Below are 14517 nucleotides of genomic sequence, written 5' to 3' on the forward strand. Positions count from 1 at the left end.
GTGATCTTAAATACTCTTAGTTTCATCTTTATGTATGATCCCTCTAGAACACATATCCCACCAGAGGTAACACCCTTCCAATGCTTTTATTTGAGGCCACCAACTTAACTCCGCTCCCATCTGTCAAATAAATCTAAAGAGGAATTAAAACCTTAAAGCTTCCTAGAAGCAGATGCTTTGGTTGCAGCATCCCTACTCTAAGTTCTCCTAACTCCTGAGCAGTCAGTATTTCCAGCAAGGGCTCCAGAAAGGAAGTGATATCCAAGTTGCTTAGCTCCCACCCTCTGCCAACCCTCATTCTCAGCTGAAATTCTGCCCATGGCTCCCCTTGGCCCTCAAGTGCCAACTGAGATTCCTTGAACCTAGAAAATACTGAGCCAACTGCACAACGTTACTCAGTTCCTTGTGGGTGTGCTCCTTATTAACATTTAGGATAGTAAATGGTGGCAGTTAATACTTGGAATAACCTACTACTCCTACATCAGGAATCTAGGCTGGGAACCATGACCTAAACTTCTTGAGACCCATAATACACTGGTGCATTGCTAAATGCAGTTGCTACAAGGACATACTGAATCTTTTGCACTAACGAAGCAAATTTGTACAGATATACAAAATTCATCTATGTAAACCAAACTGGTAAGAGCAGGCACACTGAAGGACACAATATCTACTAGAAGTACCTAATTAATGTTTAATCATCAAAAAGTCTTCTAGCGTACACAGGGCTAAATTCTTAGCCCAATTCCTTAGTTGTCTCCATTCTTATCTTGTTTGCAGATGATAAAGGAGATGGACTTACCCTCATCATTTTCTGGTGCATTCTGTTCATGGCAAACAGCAGAGAATATTCCATAGCTTTGTGCCAAACTCATCTTCATTGGTCAGTCAAATAAAATTGGCATCTTTGCATCATACATCTGTTGCCTCAATTCAGACATGTGCTTTTCTATGTGCCTGTAGAGAGATGGGAAAGAAACAATGAATCATAGTGAGAAACATTTATCAATTGTTTTACAACTCCCCAGGCCATCAGATTTTCCACTCCACAAGGCTGACTTCTGATCTTAAACAGATGGTACAATGTGTGAAAATGTATCTATCTTTACTGGCTTCAATACTTTTAAGCTACCTCTAATATAAAACTAAGACGTTAATGTCAGAGAAGTAGTTTGATAGAACTGCATCCAGGTTACATTTACTAAAAATTAAATGGTTATTTTGCATGTTTATTTCTCCCCATTCTGGTTTCAGTCTGTAATGAAGGAAAGAGCACTGAACTGGATAATGAGTATGAGCTTCATTTTCTCAAGTTTTTAAATAAAAAAGGCAAAGACAATTAGGATAGGTTTAAAGTTTATGTCTTGTTTAAAAGAATCATTATAATTAAACTAATGTATCTACTGCTTTTCTTCTTGAACTCAAAACATTATCCACTTTTTATAGATAAGGAAGATAAATCTTACATTCAGAGCAGAGTTTTAAAAAATAAAAAATTAAGCACCTCCCTGTGATTAGGAATGTTTGATCAAAAAAATTAAAAACACATTATTGAAACATTTTTCCTGAAAATAAAAAATGAATTATTAACACATGCAAACCAGAAACTAGCTTTATTTCATTTCCAAAGCCACATGAAGCAGATTATGGGCCAGTTTAAGAAAGCCCCCCTACTGGACTCAGCACTTGAGCATCTGATGATCATTCCAGTGCAAGTGTGTGTTCTAGAATAAGTGTGGCTAATATTGATCTAAAATCAGTAACAAACCTAAGCTAGAACACAATGAGCTACAAGTGAGGGGCAAGGATTTCGTAGGGTGATATATTTTATTGGACCATAGTTGGGATAAAATGTAGGACCATAGTTGGGATAAAATGTAGCTGGAAAATGCTAAGATAGTGGCTGCATATCAGGCCTGGACAGACTATATGAAAAAATGATACAGTCAGATGGTGCAAGCCCCTATATCAGGTTAACTTCACCCAACCTGACATGTAATTGACCTGGAACAAATCAGTTACACTGGCATAGGTGTCATCTGTCTGTGCTTATCTAGAGATACTTATTTCCACAAGGCCAACAGGTTACTTATTACTTACTCCCTGCTGTCTAGTGGTGAGGTGCAATCATAGCCATCAGTTGTACCCAGTTATCTCCAGATAGCTGCATATATCCTTCTGCTCGGAGGCCAGTGTGTTTTATATCAATCATACCCTGACTAATGTTGCTTTGCCTACAAAAGTCTGTAGTATAGATGTCACCTAAGGCTTCATGGTATATTTTTACATTAAGTTAGCTATCCTGATATAAATTCCTACTGGAGACAAGATGCACAAGTTATCTTTTACACTGATATCACTGGTTGAGTTCAACCCTAGCTTTTGCTAAAGTGAACTTAACAAGAACATGAGTTCCTCTCTTACATGTTGCATGTAATGTGAATAAATTGTACCTCTAATTGTTATCACAAAATCTACAAAACCCAAGACATAGCCTACATTAAAATGTTCTGCTGGTTGAACTCAAGACCTGCCATCAAAACTATGAGCATGTCTATATCCATAGCTCCTCTGCAGCAGGAAACCCCTTGCTTGTGGTGGCAGTTACACCTCCCCTCAGTGAAAGAAGGCTCTTGACACTATCCAGCAAATGATAGAAGACATGTATAGGCACCTTTTGACAATTTTAGTGGATCCTTCGATATCTTATGCCAGTGGTTCCCAGCCTTGGGGTCATGATCCCATTTGGCGTTGCAACAATAAAAAATGAGGTTGCAAAGACACTCGTCAGTTGACCAGTTATGATGAAAATCACAGAAAAAAGCAGGAAAGGGCAGGTTCCCTTGCAGGCTAGCAGAGTTCCAGCCTGCAATGGGCTGCTTGGGGTTGGGGTGAGTGGAAGGAGGGTGATCAGGTAGGGGGCACCACATGCATGTGCATACCCACACATACATGTGGCAGCCAGGCAGTACGGAGAGCAGCTCTCTTCAGCTAAGTCCATGGGGGGGGGGGGCAGATTGAAGCCCCCACAGAGAGGGAGGGATGGAGGGACAGAGGGAGAGAGTGGGCCAGGGCAGGGCTGGGGCTGGAGCTGGGAGTGCTGCCCAGCTGGGCCGGTGCATGGGGCCTTGTTCCAAAATGCAGGGCCCAGCTGGGGGGACGGCAGAGGTCTGGCTCCCTACCACTGCATGCATTCCCAGCGAGGGAGGGTGGGGGGAAGGGGCATGTGCCCCCCAAATTTGTGCAGAGGGTGGGGGGCAGCCCGCATCCTCCCCTGCCACAGGCTCTGCTCCAGCCATGCCTCCTACGGGGTCATTGATCTTGTCTGTATCATTTTGGCATTGCAAAAAATTTCCAGTGTTTAAATGGGGTCATGCTGAGGAAGAGGTTGGGAAGCATTGTCTTATATCTTCCCAGGAGGCACTTTGGGCTCTGCTGGCAGAACAAGTGCAGTTAAACCACACAACGCCACCAGAAACCTATGGATATGGTACATGCTGTAGCAGATCAGTGGTGGCAGCTGCTGCATGCTACCAGAATTTCTTTTGTCAGAACCCAGTAAGGGTAAAAAGGGATCAATTCTTCCCTGCTTGCACCTATGCTAAGTGATGCTAACGTTGTAATGTTCCAGACACTTTCTTTTCATACGTTGCAAATTCAAGAAAATAAGGAATTAGCTCCAGGTTCTATCAAATCAGGGTATGCTTTGTGGTTGTAATAATATCTCCAAAGATGCGGTTTAGCCAGAAATGTCTCTCTCCTCCCTCTTTTTCTTCAAGAGGGTATAATTTCTCCCACCGCACAAATCCATAATAAGAAACCTTCACATTTATAGATTATACTAGCAAATAACCCATCAAAAAAGGGTGGGGAGGGGAGCGGGCGGGGACAGAGGGGGCAGGAAGCTTGCTAACCCTAACCTCACCCCCCATGCTGCTACCGCCTCCCAGGAGTGGAGGGGGGAGGGGAAAACTTGCTCTGCCATGCCCTCCATCAGCACCGCCTCCAAAGAACAGGGCAGGGAGGAGGGGGGGAGGGCGAGCCCACCCCACTCTATCCCCTCTGTCCTGCTGTCATTGTGGCACTATGCTGCACTGCCACCTCCTGTCAGTAATGCTCTTGGAGCACTCTGATTGGTTGTTTCAGTAACCAATCAGAGTAATCCAAGAGCATTATAGACAGAAGGATACACTAAGCCCTTTATTATATTAGAATAAAAAGGATACACCATTGTTAGAAGGATATGTCTTCTATCAGTGACATATACATATAAGATTTGTAATGGATGATCTATATCAAGAGCGTTAAACATGTGGTCTGTGTCCAGCCTGTGGAGCCATATGATTCAGCCTATAGGTCTAGAAATGACCCTACATGCCTCATGAGCACTCTTGTGACACAGGGGGGCAGTCCAGAGTGCATATTGCATGTAGTGCCTGTGCCAGATTGACCCTGCATGCTGGCTCCAGCACTGCTCTGAATCAGGCTATGCCAAAACCAGCATACAGTGCATGCCCCGCACTGGCCACCTGTGCTACCTGTAGAGCCCTCAATGCCAGGTCCAAACTACGCTCTGTGTGCAGCATGTGCCAGCCTCACTCCAGCAGCATGCCAGCCCCCTGTGCTAGAATGAGGCTGATGCATGGTACACAGGATGGACCCAGCAACAATGGCACTGCACATGGCACAGGGGGCCAGCCTGGGGCGTGAGCTGCATGCGAGGCCCTGCTGGACCAGATCAGCCCTACAACCAGTACACAGGGATGGTCCAGCAGCGTGCCACATACAGCATGTGTCCTATACCAGCCCCCGCAGGGGCAGTAGTAATTTGACAAGCCACACACAATGCAAACCCCAGAGCAAGGCCCAGCATCCAATCTGGCCCACAGACTAGCCCAGAGACCCTCATTCAGCCCAAGGGACCAGATGAGTTTGACACCCCTGATCTACACCATTAATCGATTAAAATGTAGTCTTACCTCCGTTGGTGTCGAATACCTAGAACATTTCAGAAGGTAACACATTTACAATGAGGCCGACACATTCTAAACTTGGGTGCTCAAAGATATGAGAACCATGGGAGCTCAGTCCTTCTGAAAACCAGGATATTCACTGAGATACAGAACAGATTCAGGTGGCTAATTGTAAGCCCCTGAGGTTCATTGCAAGCAGAAAAATTAACTATTGTAAATGGCACTTTTTGAAGTGGAGAAATAAAACTTAAGACCCAAAATTCAGATTGAATCCAGTTCTAAACTTCCTCAAAGTTCAGGTATTGAGTTTTGATGCAAGTCTGCCTGAACTTTGAACTCAGCTTAGGGATACTTTGTTGGAGGGGAAAAACAGAGAAAATGAAACCAGCTTGTATCATTTTACACTGAAGCCTGCTTCCTACTGCCTGAAGGGAGAGTTTCACCAGGGAAATGCCTGCTGAAGTTTTAGCTATAGTAGAAACAACCTTCTTCTTGTGAGATATTGCTCCACCCCTACAGCAAGCTGTGTCTTGGTAAGGGGAGGGCTATTGACTTTCAAGCTCAAAGAAATGGTAATTGACTGTCAGTACCTTACTGAAGAACCACAAGCAGCAGAGCTGGGAATGATGTCTCATCTATATTCTTATGGTCTGGAGATAAAAAAGAAAAATTCCTCACTCATCCTTTCTCTTCTCTGTTTCCTTGTCTGGATTCAATAATCCCAGTGTATGATCTGAAGACTGCTGCATATAACAAACTACCTTGGAACTGTCCTACTAATCAAGCTGCTGAGAATCACACAAGCATTTCTGACTGTAGGAACATGTATTGGAGACATGTTAGGTAAGGGTTTTTGTTCTGCCAATTATCTCCCAGATCCAAGAACTTATTTAATTTTGTGTTAACCCTTCAAAATGGAGGCAGACTATTTTAAAGAGGCGTCAAAAGTGAAAAAGAAGGAATTTGAAACCTTAGTTCAAGTGGAAGTTACTGCATGTTTCTTGACTTCAGTACCTTTGGAAATAGGATGCTTCAGTAATAGTAAGGTTGTACTCAAGACATCTACAGAAAGCAGCCAGAAAAGAGTCACATTTTAGAATTACCTGTGGCATTCTGGATGAAAATTCAAGTTATACGAACACATTAGTCTTCATAGACTGGTTTATTTTGTGAATTATGGTGTGATAGTTTGATTTGTACCTTTTATATAATGCTTAAAATGTTCTTGTCACTATAGATTGTCATAAGTAATAATATTAATCTTATTTTTAATTTTCTGTAGTTTTTATTCCCATAAACTAATACAATATTTTTGGTGTTCTGTAGAATTCTTTTTATGGTGCCTATGGCCTTGCAAGTCATTCATTTTGGAAGAGGTAAGGAAAGCTTCATTTTTCTAATCTGTTCTGGGCGGTTTTTTAATGAATTTATATTTCTATTAATTTATTTCAACCTCCCCTTTCCTTCTTCTTCTGTTTTCCCTACCTTTTCAAGGCCGTGAAAAAGAAGAGTATGAACATGCTGGAGAAAATGTCAATGCCACAGCTCAAAAGCAGCAGCCAAAAAATCAAGACACTATTGTAAATGCTCTTAATGACATGAATCAAAGTTATGAGAGCAGGAAGCAACCAAATTCTAGGAGTCTTGTGCCTTTCACTGGGATTACAGACAGTAGGTAACATTATTTATTTATGTCATGCTAGAATATTGCTGCATTATGCATTTACAACCTGCCTTCACAAACATTTTTTCACAAAAACAAGTCGCAAACTCTCTTCCAGAGCCTGAGCACTAGCTAAGCTGGAAGTTTAGAAGAGATTTCTGATAGTTTAAAAAGGGTCATTTTAAAGTCCTTTTCCATACCTACTGATAAAGTAGACATAAATAAATCAAAGTTAAATCACATATCTTTAATCTACAACCCCCCTATATAGGATAACAGAAAATAGAAGCAGATGCTGGGTTACAAAGGAGCTGTATACTGGTCTCATTCAGACTTTGTGAAACATGATGTTGGGTTTGATGGTTAAAATCAACTAAAACTTTCATTTTATCTAAGCATCTGACAAAGCGAGCTTAGATAAAGCTTGTGTAACTCTGGTTCAGTTAGGTCATAAAGTCTACTTCTACCCTGCCTTCATTTTGTCTTAAGAGTTACAGTCTGGAAGCAAACTATAACATACGCAAACGATGGTGGATTTTTACTTCATCACAAAATTTCAGGTTCGAGATTGTAACCTAGGCAGCTTGAAACACAACGTCTTGAAGTTCCTTTCATTTCTGTGGCATGACTGATCAAAAACGGAAGGACATTGCCAGGGGAAAAAACCCTGATTTATTAGTGAGGCTGAGGCCTGTCTCTGTCAAAATGAAATATTTCAGTTACGTGTGTACTACTTCTGTAGATCTTGTCAGGAGTTGGTTCTTGGCCATCCTTTAATCCCTGGTAGTTTGCTTTTAATCCTTAACTAAACAAACTGGGCTTAACTGAACAAACATCACTAACAGGCAGCTAATTTTATTGCCCTTAAAGACAATAAACCTGGACATCCTTAAGATCCTTTCGCAGCTAGGGAGACATGAGAGACCAAGTGAGAAGAAAGGAGATTTAAAGCCTTTCTATTTCTTAGTAAATTGTGGATCATTGTCTTTTAGGTAAAAAGCTGAACAGGCACTGTTGTCAAAATGGAGGGACCTGTATCCTAGGCAGTTTCTGTGCATGTCTAAAACATTTTACTGGCAGATACTGTGAGCATGACGAACGGAAACGGTAAGAAAGAGCTGAAATCAGAAATCTTCCAGTTTTAACATTGTTGATGAGCAGGAAAATGGAAAAAAATCTCCCTTATCATTAACAGCAACTGTGGCCCTGTTGCCCATGGAGCCTGGATAATCAAGGGCTGCCGATTCTGTCGATGTGGGTATGGCATGCTACACTGCCTTTCAGGAAGAATGCAAGACAACTGTGGTAAGGAAAAACTATCAGATCCATGGAGAATAATGGTGCTTTTTAAATGTTCTGCCTGACAAAGTTGTTTTCTGAAGTTTCAGTTTTATATAAAAGTTTTATATAGATCACTGAAATTTCAATGTTCTAACTAAAGCCTGCTCAGTGACCAAGAACACATTTAATTTCACAGTAATTATAATTTTGAACTTCTTTGCCCAAAAATCTCAAAGCACTTTAGAAATAATAGTGAATCCCACAGGACACTTGCAGTAGAGTATTATTTCTCGTATTTCAAAAGACAAAGAGGTCAAATGATTGATCCTGTCTTGCAATAGTTGTGCACAGGCATGAAATTCTATTCTTTTAAAACAAGAGGACAACTCACATGAGTAATTACACATATGCATAAAAATTTGCTGGGTCTTACTGAAATCTGTTAACAAATATAAAAACAAGACTTTTGCTCTTACCACGAGCTTTTGATCAGAAGATATCACTACATTTTGAAAATATAAATAATTTTCCTCAGCCTGGTGCTGTACAGAAGTATTAGTATTCCCATGTTATACAGGTGAAACCTGAGGCACCAGGAATTTAGGCTTTTTAGGGAGAAAAAAAATCATCCTGAGAGCAAGGTGCAAAAATCAGAACCTCCCTCCTGAACCAAATCTGTCTGGACTGTTCTCTAAACTTGTAAAGTTTTGAAGGCCGAGACTAATCTAGTGTGGTATTAAACCGTACATTTTAATAATCCCAGATTACAACAAATTACAAGAAAAAAACTACTTTGTTAAATCACTTTTTGGAGATCTACTGCTGAAGACCCATGTAAAAATTCAAGGTATTTTTCTTTGTGAAAACACTGTAGAAAAAGAATGTCTTAGGACTGAATTACTAATAGTTAGTCCATATGTAGAACAACCACTAAACCGAATAAGCAAATGCACATGTAAAATTTTACAATGAACAGAGACCAGTAGTTAACTGCTTTAGTCTGAAGCTAAGCAGAAGGCAGGACAGTCTTTAAACAAGGTAATATATACACTGCCTTGCTTTCTGCCTAATGTTTAAAATGTTCAGAGACCCATGCTTTAGCAAAGAAGTCCCTTTAAGGAGTCTGGGAAAGGAACAGATACAGATTGGAATATGTATTCATGCACATGTGCATGCACACGCACACACAAGCATGAGAAGAAAATCTTCAGAGACCCACACTTTAGCAAAGTCCCTTTGAAGGGTTTGGGAGAGGAACAGATTGAAATTTGCTGGGTGGGATAGAGACTACCTGAAAAGATGCATAGAAAAGCAATGACTCTTGCTTGGAATAAATAACTTTACTTGGAATAAAATGTGAACTCTGAAAAATAAATCTGCAACCAGAGTCTCTTAATCTCACCAGGGAATATCCTTCCATCCCAAGAACAAAGAACAAATGATGTGCACTGCAGGGAATACCAGGTGGCTAGAAAAATAGGAGTGCATATTACCTTAAATGCCTTTATCTTGCATGCTTCTCCATTGACTTAATTACATGCAACAACAACTTAAATTGTTCTGTGCAAAAAACTGTTTTCTTGCCAAGTGAGTTCTCTGACTTCAGAATCCTGTTATATGTCTGGTCCTGCAACAGCAAGAGACATAAGGCCTGACCCTCTACTCTTTTAAACCAATGTCCACTGGGGTAACACCAGTATAAAACTGATGCAACAGAGTGGAGAACCTTTTGTTAAAAGGTTGCATGAAGGTATTCTTTTCTGCTTGTGCTAATGGCCAAAAACGTAATCTTTTCCCTTGAAGAAAGGGTTAAAAGCTTGCTTGAAGACTGAGAGTATGTCACTTGCTAACATCCTTTCCTTTGCTAGGTATTTACATTTGATTATTCTGAGATTGATGCCTGTAAGAGCTGATAAGTGCTATCAGTTGCTTCTCAAACGATCATTGATGGCATCCATTCACATCTCTCCTCTGAGAATAGACTCTTTGATTGGCTTTCACAGCTGATAGCTTTAACCTAAGTACCTGAAAAGATTATTTGGGGGTGAGGGGGAGAGAAAGGGGAAGGAATTTCAAAGTCTGTAGAAATCCTTTGCATTTCACTTCCATTAACTTTTTTATTACTATTATTATTATTTTCTCAGATGTAAAAGAAGAAGAGGAGGAGGAATTTCCTAGGTTACATTCCAGTGGCTCAAGATTAAAACAAACAGCATTCTCTCTTGTCACCCTATTCTTCTTCTGCAGCAAGCCTTTATGAGAGTGGCTATACCAAAAAGATCTTATGTGCGGGCTGCAACACTTTCACACTCAGAATCATACTTTAATTTTTCTTCTGTGTAGTTTAGAAGATGTATCTATTTACGTATACCTGACAGGGGCATGTTAATTTATATGGTTAATGCTAGTTAAGTGCTTAGATTATAAAAAGGCACTAGATGGTTGAATGCTAAGTATTTATTATTAAAATTATTATTTGTGTTAGGACCTGATTTTAACAGTTTTCTACTCTTAAAATGTGGATTCTTCCAATGGAAGAAAAAACCCCAGATGTTCTATGCCTTAAATATTAAGTTATAACTATTACTTATTTTATATATTGAAAAATACTATTTTTAAAAATAAAGCTAAACTTATTAGAAAGGAAAACCTTTATTTTATTTGTTTAGTCAAACCACACTTCAATACCTTGTAAATGAACAGGAAAAAGCTGGTAAGGGGAATTCCCTGTAACTGTTTCTTGATCCTAGGGGTCATTCTGAGCAGCTCTCTAGGAAGGTGTTGCCCCCCACCCTCTTCCCTCCCTGATAATGTAGGACCTGATTGTGCCTTTAGCTGCAGCCTCCTGTATGTAATTACAATTCTTATCCTGACTCCAGAGGTAAACAACATGCTGCTTCCTTTGATTAATATGCAAATTAATTTTCCAGTAACCATTTGCTGCCCAGGCAAATGCTGTGCTCTGCTCATCCCTGACTTACTCTCAGCTCACCACCAGGAGGGCCCAAACTCTTCTACCTACTTGAAGCTAAAACAAGGATAGGCTGTATTGTGGGGAGGGGAGGTGGATGTTATCTCCCTGAGTGAGGAAATAAGGGCCATAATGTAGTCCTATCTGGGTGCCTCTGCAGGGGACATTTATTGTGCAGTAGACTAATTAGCTGCACAGTAAATGCCACGAATCTACATGAACGTCCTTATTAGGCTAGAGTAAACTAATTTATTCCACAACAGAATAGTATTTGTAAATACAAGTACTATTCTGCTGTGGAGTAAAAAAATCTGCAGCAGCGCACGTGTAAATGCTGCCCTAGTTGGCTAGGGCACAAGCGTGCTTAATTGCAGGTGCCGCCTGCCAGCTAACCCTACACTGAAGCACCCTTGTGCCCAGGCCAGCCCCTACACAGCACATTAAGCCAGGGCACAACAGCCACAGGCTGGCAGACTGACCCCCCGGCCCCCACATCCCCAGGCTCCCTGCCAGCCCAAGTGGCCTTGACCCAGCTCAACATGCTGTGATCCCAGGCACACATGCAAATGATATGCCTGGAGCAATAAACTCTGGTGCAATAAGCACTGGAGTTTATTGCATCTCATTAATATGCACATGTAGAGGCACCCTCTGAGAAAAAAAAAGCTAAGCCTAAAATAGGAAATAAGCTTCACAGCACTGGGTGATGGCCTGTAAGATGCATAAGGCAGTATACGAAGAAATATAATGCAGCATATTCTCTGGCTCATCCCCTCCTAAAGTGTCTGCAGGTATATGCCTAAAGGATTCATATGCCCTGTAAAACAGCTTTGAGGATGTATGCATAGTGTGGAATTTAGAAGTTTATCATACATAAATAAGGTTATTACAATCCCCGGGTGGAAAGTACATAAACGTTTTAAATGTTTCTGTGGAGCAACTTGATTTTGCTCATTTGATGATATGAACCAGAGCAACAACCTGGTTCATGAATAACATGACAACAACCTGGTTGCTACAGAGAAGAATGTGTCACCAAGTTAGGTGACACATGGGTTAAGACAAATGATCTTATTCCGTCTAGACAATTACAGAATTTACCTTAATGTGTATTTAGATTAATCAGTTAATCTAAGGATTTATTAAATTATCCTTTCATATGACATGAGAAACTTCCTTCCTTTCCCCAATATCTCACTGTAAAAGAGAAATAAGTTCTTCTGTCTCCATGTAACAGGATAGGCACCCAAGGACCATTGTGATGCCCCCTACAGGTTGCCTCATCCCCTCTAGGCTCTCACTCTCTCTCTCTCTCAGGGTCTCACCTCATTTTCTTACCTGCCACACCTTGATGGAAACTTAATGAAAGGGAGGCTGCCCTCAGAGACTAATGCTATGGTGCTCTCTTTTATCCAGTGGTGGATTTTCCTGACCTGGCTTGCTTTAAGGGCTTAAGTCATGACCTCCAGACACCCCAATAGTCACACCCATGCCTTGCTGATGTTATTCAACATCACATCCAGTAGAACACTAGTCTCCATAGCCACCAGGCTACCTCAGGCCTTTACTCCCTTGTTAGGGCTCCAGCCTTCCCAGCTTCCACCCCTTCCCTCTAGCTGGTCCCTTAGCCAAGGCCCACTGTTCTAGACCTGGCTTCTGGGCTCCAGGCCCATGTCTTGCCCTCCAGGGACTTTATCTTGGCCCTTCTCAGGCTCTAGGCCTTTTGGTTCTAAAGCTCTGCCCCTCTCTGGGCTGTCCCTGCCCTTCTGGGGCTCCAGGTCCTCTGGTCCCCAAGCTCTGCCCTCTCTCAGGCTCTGGGCTCCCCTGACCTCTGTCTATGCCTTGAGCCTGACCCCTGGCAGAGCTCAAGGCACTTACATGCTCATCAGGCACTAATGGGACCTCCAAGCCACTCCTTTCTAGTTCCAAACAAAACACCAGTTAAAACCCAAACACAAACTTAAGCCTTCTGAAGCAACACAACCCCCCAGTCCCCCAGCTAACTTCTACACTTCTGCCTGACCCTGAATCAGGTCCCTTTGGTTGCATGCCCACAGTTCCCTGTCCAGCAGCCACCTTCCCACAAGGCTCCCTCACCCTGCTGCTTCCCAGGTCTAACCCCCTGCTCTGACTCTAGCTCTGGTTTATATACTACTAAAACCCTGCCCCTTTCTGGTCACGTGCCTCTCATGTCAGCTGATTCACCACAGGGCTGTTACTTAACTAGGGTTACCATATTCCAGTTTCAAAAAAGAAGACGCTTGTCTGAGGGAAAGTGGGGGGAGTAGTGATATGCCCATGCCCTGCCCCTGCCCCTCACTCCCAATACACAGTCCTGGTGATGCCCCCCCACCCCACAGCCCCCCGCCACTCCCCAGGTCCCCTTACTTCCAATCCACAGCTTCCCCAACCCTGCCAGTGCCCCTCACTACTGACCTGCACCCCCTTTACCCCCCACCCCCCCAGCCCTGCCAGTGCCCCTCACTCCTGACCTGCAATGTCCTGCTCTCCACCCATCCCTGCAAGCATCTCCAGCTGGTGCAGCGCAGCCACACAGCTCCCTGCTGCCCCAGCCCCACTCCCTTCCCCAACTGGAGGCAGGTGCCTCCCCCGCCCTGCTGCAGCCCAGTGCTGGGGAAAACTTCAGTGCTGAGCAGAGCAAAATCCCAAATCCCAGACATTTGTTGATATTTAAAAACACCACCCAAACGGAGATGGCAGGACCCAAAAAGAGGACATGTCCAGGAAAACTGGATGTACGATAACTCAATCCTTAACCCCTGCTCTGCTGGTTGCCTGTATCTGTGCTACAAAACCCTGCCCTTAAAGGGCCACACCACTTTCCAGTAACAGGACAAGGGTTCCCTGCTACATTCCAATACAAAGAGAGAGAGAGAGATAAATGATTCCCCAATTTCCCATAAAGATGCATCAAACCAAGAAATAGTTATTTGTTGAATATACACACAGAGAACAAATCTGTTGTTTCTATCAATTTCTTTAAAGTATTCTTAGGAAAGTTTATACACATAAGCCTGAGAATAAAATGTACATTAAGACAACAGCTACAAGAACTGAAAGGTAAAGCTTAAGGTATAAACCTAGATCAGGGTGCTCAACCCCCAGCCCACAGGCCAGATCCACCTCTTGGCTCCCTGTCATGCCAGCCTGCAGGGCTCCCCATGTATTCCCCATAAGGACCAAGCTGCTGCCCTCTCGCTGCAACTGGAGTGGCCAGCCAAGGTCAACTGACCCTTTCCCCCTTCCTGTAAAAACCCCTAACCTGGAAAAGGAAGTGTCTGGGTAACAATGCTCAACTTTGTATGGAGGCCGCTTCATTGTTGGTTTGTGTCTCTACCAGCTCTCTGACAGATTCACTAGCTACATGACTCAGCTTGTCCATGGACCCTGAGCTAGGCCTGACCCTTTGGCTCCCTAACATGACTGGTTTGATTCCCTAGATACCCGACCCACCTGGCCTCCTGACCTCACGCTCCATCTGACCCTCGGGCTCTCTGACTCAGTTCCCCAGATGGATCTTCTGGCTTCCTGACTCTCCTACACTTGGACTCTGCCCACACCCCTCAGATCTTGGCTGCTTCTTCCAACCCTGGGTGACTCCCACACCT

At 42.7% G+C, this 14517-nt stretch overlaps 1 protein-coding gene across 1 annotated transcript; it reads left to right on the plus strand.

Annotated features, from left to right (window-relative positions):
* The first annotated feature begins 5551 nt into the window (after positions 1 to 5551).
* On the plus strand, positions 5552 to 10547 carry LOC109298221 (cryptic protein-like). Its single transcript, XM_019518312.1, has 6 exons — positions 5552 to 5816; positions 6300 to 6349; positions 6468 to 6644; positions 7629 to 7743; positions 7832 to 7941; positions 10062 to 10547. The coding sequence occupies exons 1-6, from the start codon at positions 5797 to 5799 to the stop codon at positions 10175 to 10177; spliced, it is 588 nt and encodes a 195-aa protein (XP_019373857.1). The 5' UTR covers positions 5552 to 5796; the 3' UTR covers positions 10178 to 10547.
* The last annotated feature ends 3970 nt before the right edge of the window (positions 10548 to 14517 follow it).

Source organism: Gavialis gangeticus, unplaced genomic scaffold, assembly GCF_001723915.1.
Source record: "Gavialis gangeticus isolate Ggan-Ray unplaced genomic scaffold, GavGan_comp1, whole genome shotgun sequence".
NCBI classification, from domain to species: Eukaryota; Metazoa; Chordata; order Crocodylia; family Gavialidae; genus Gavialis; species Gavialis gangeticus.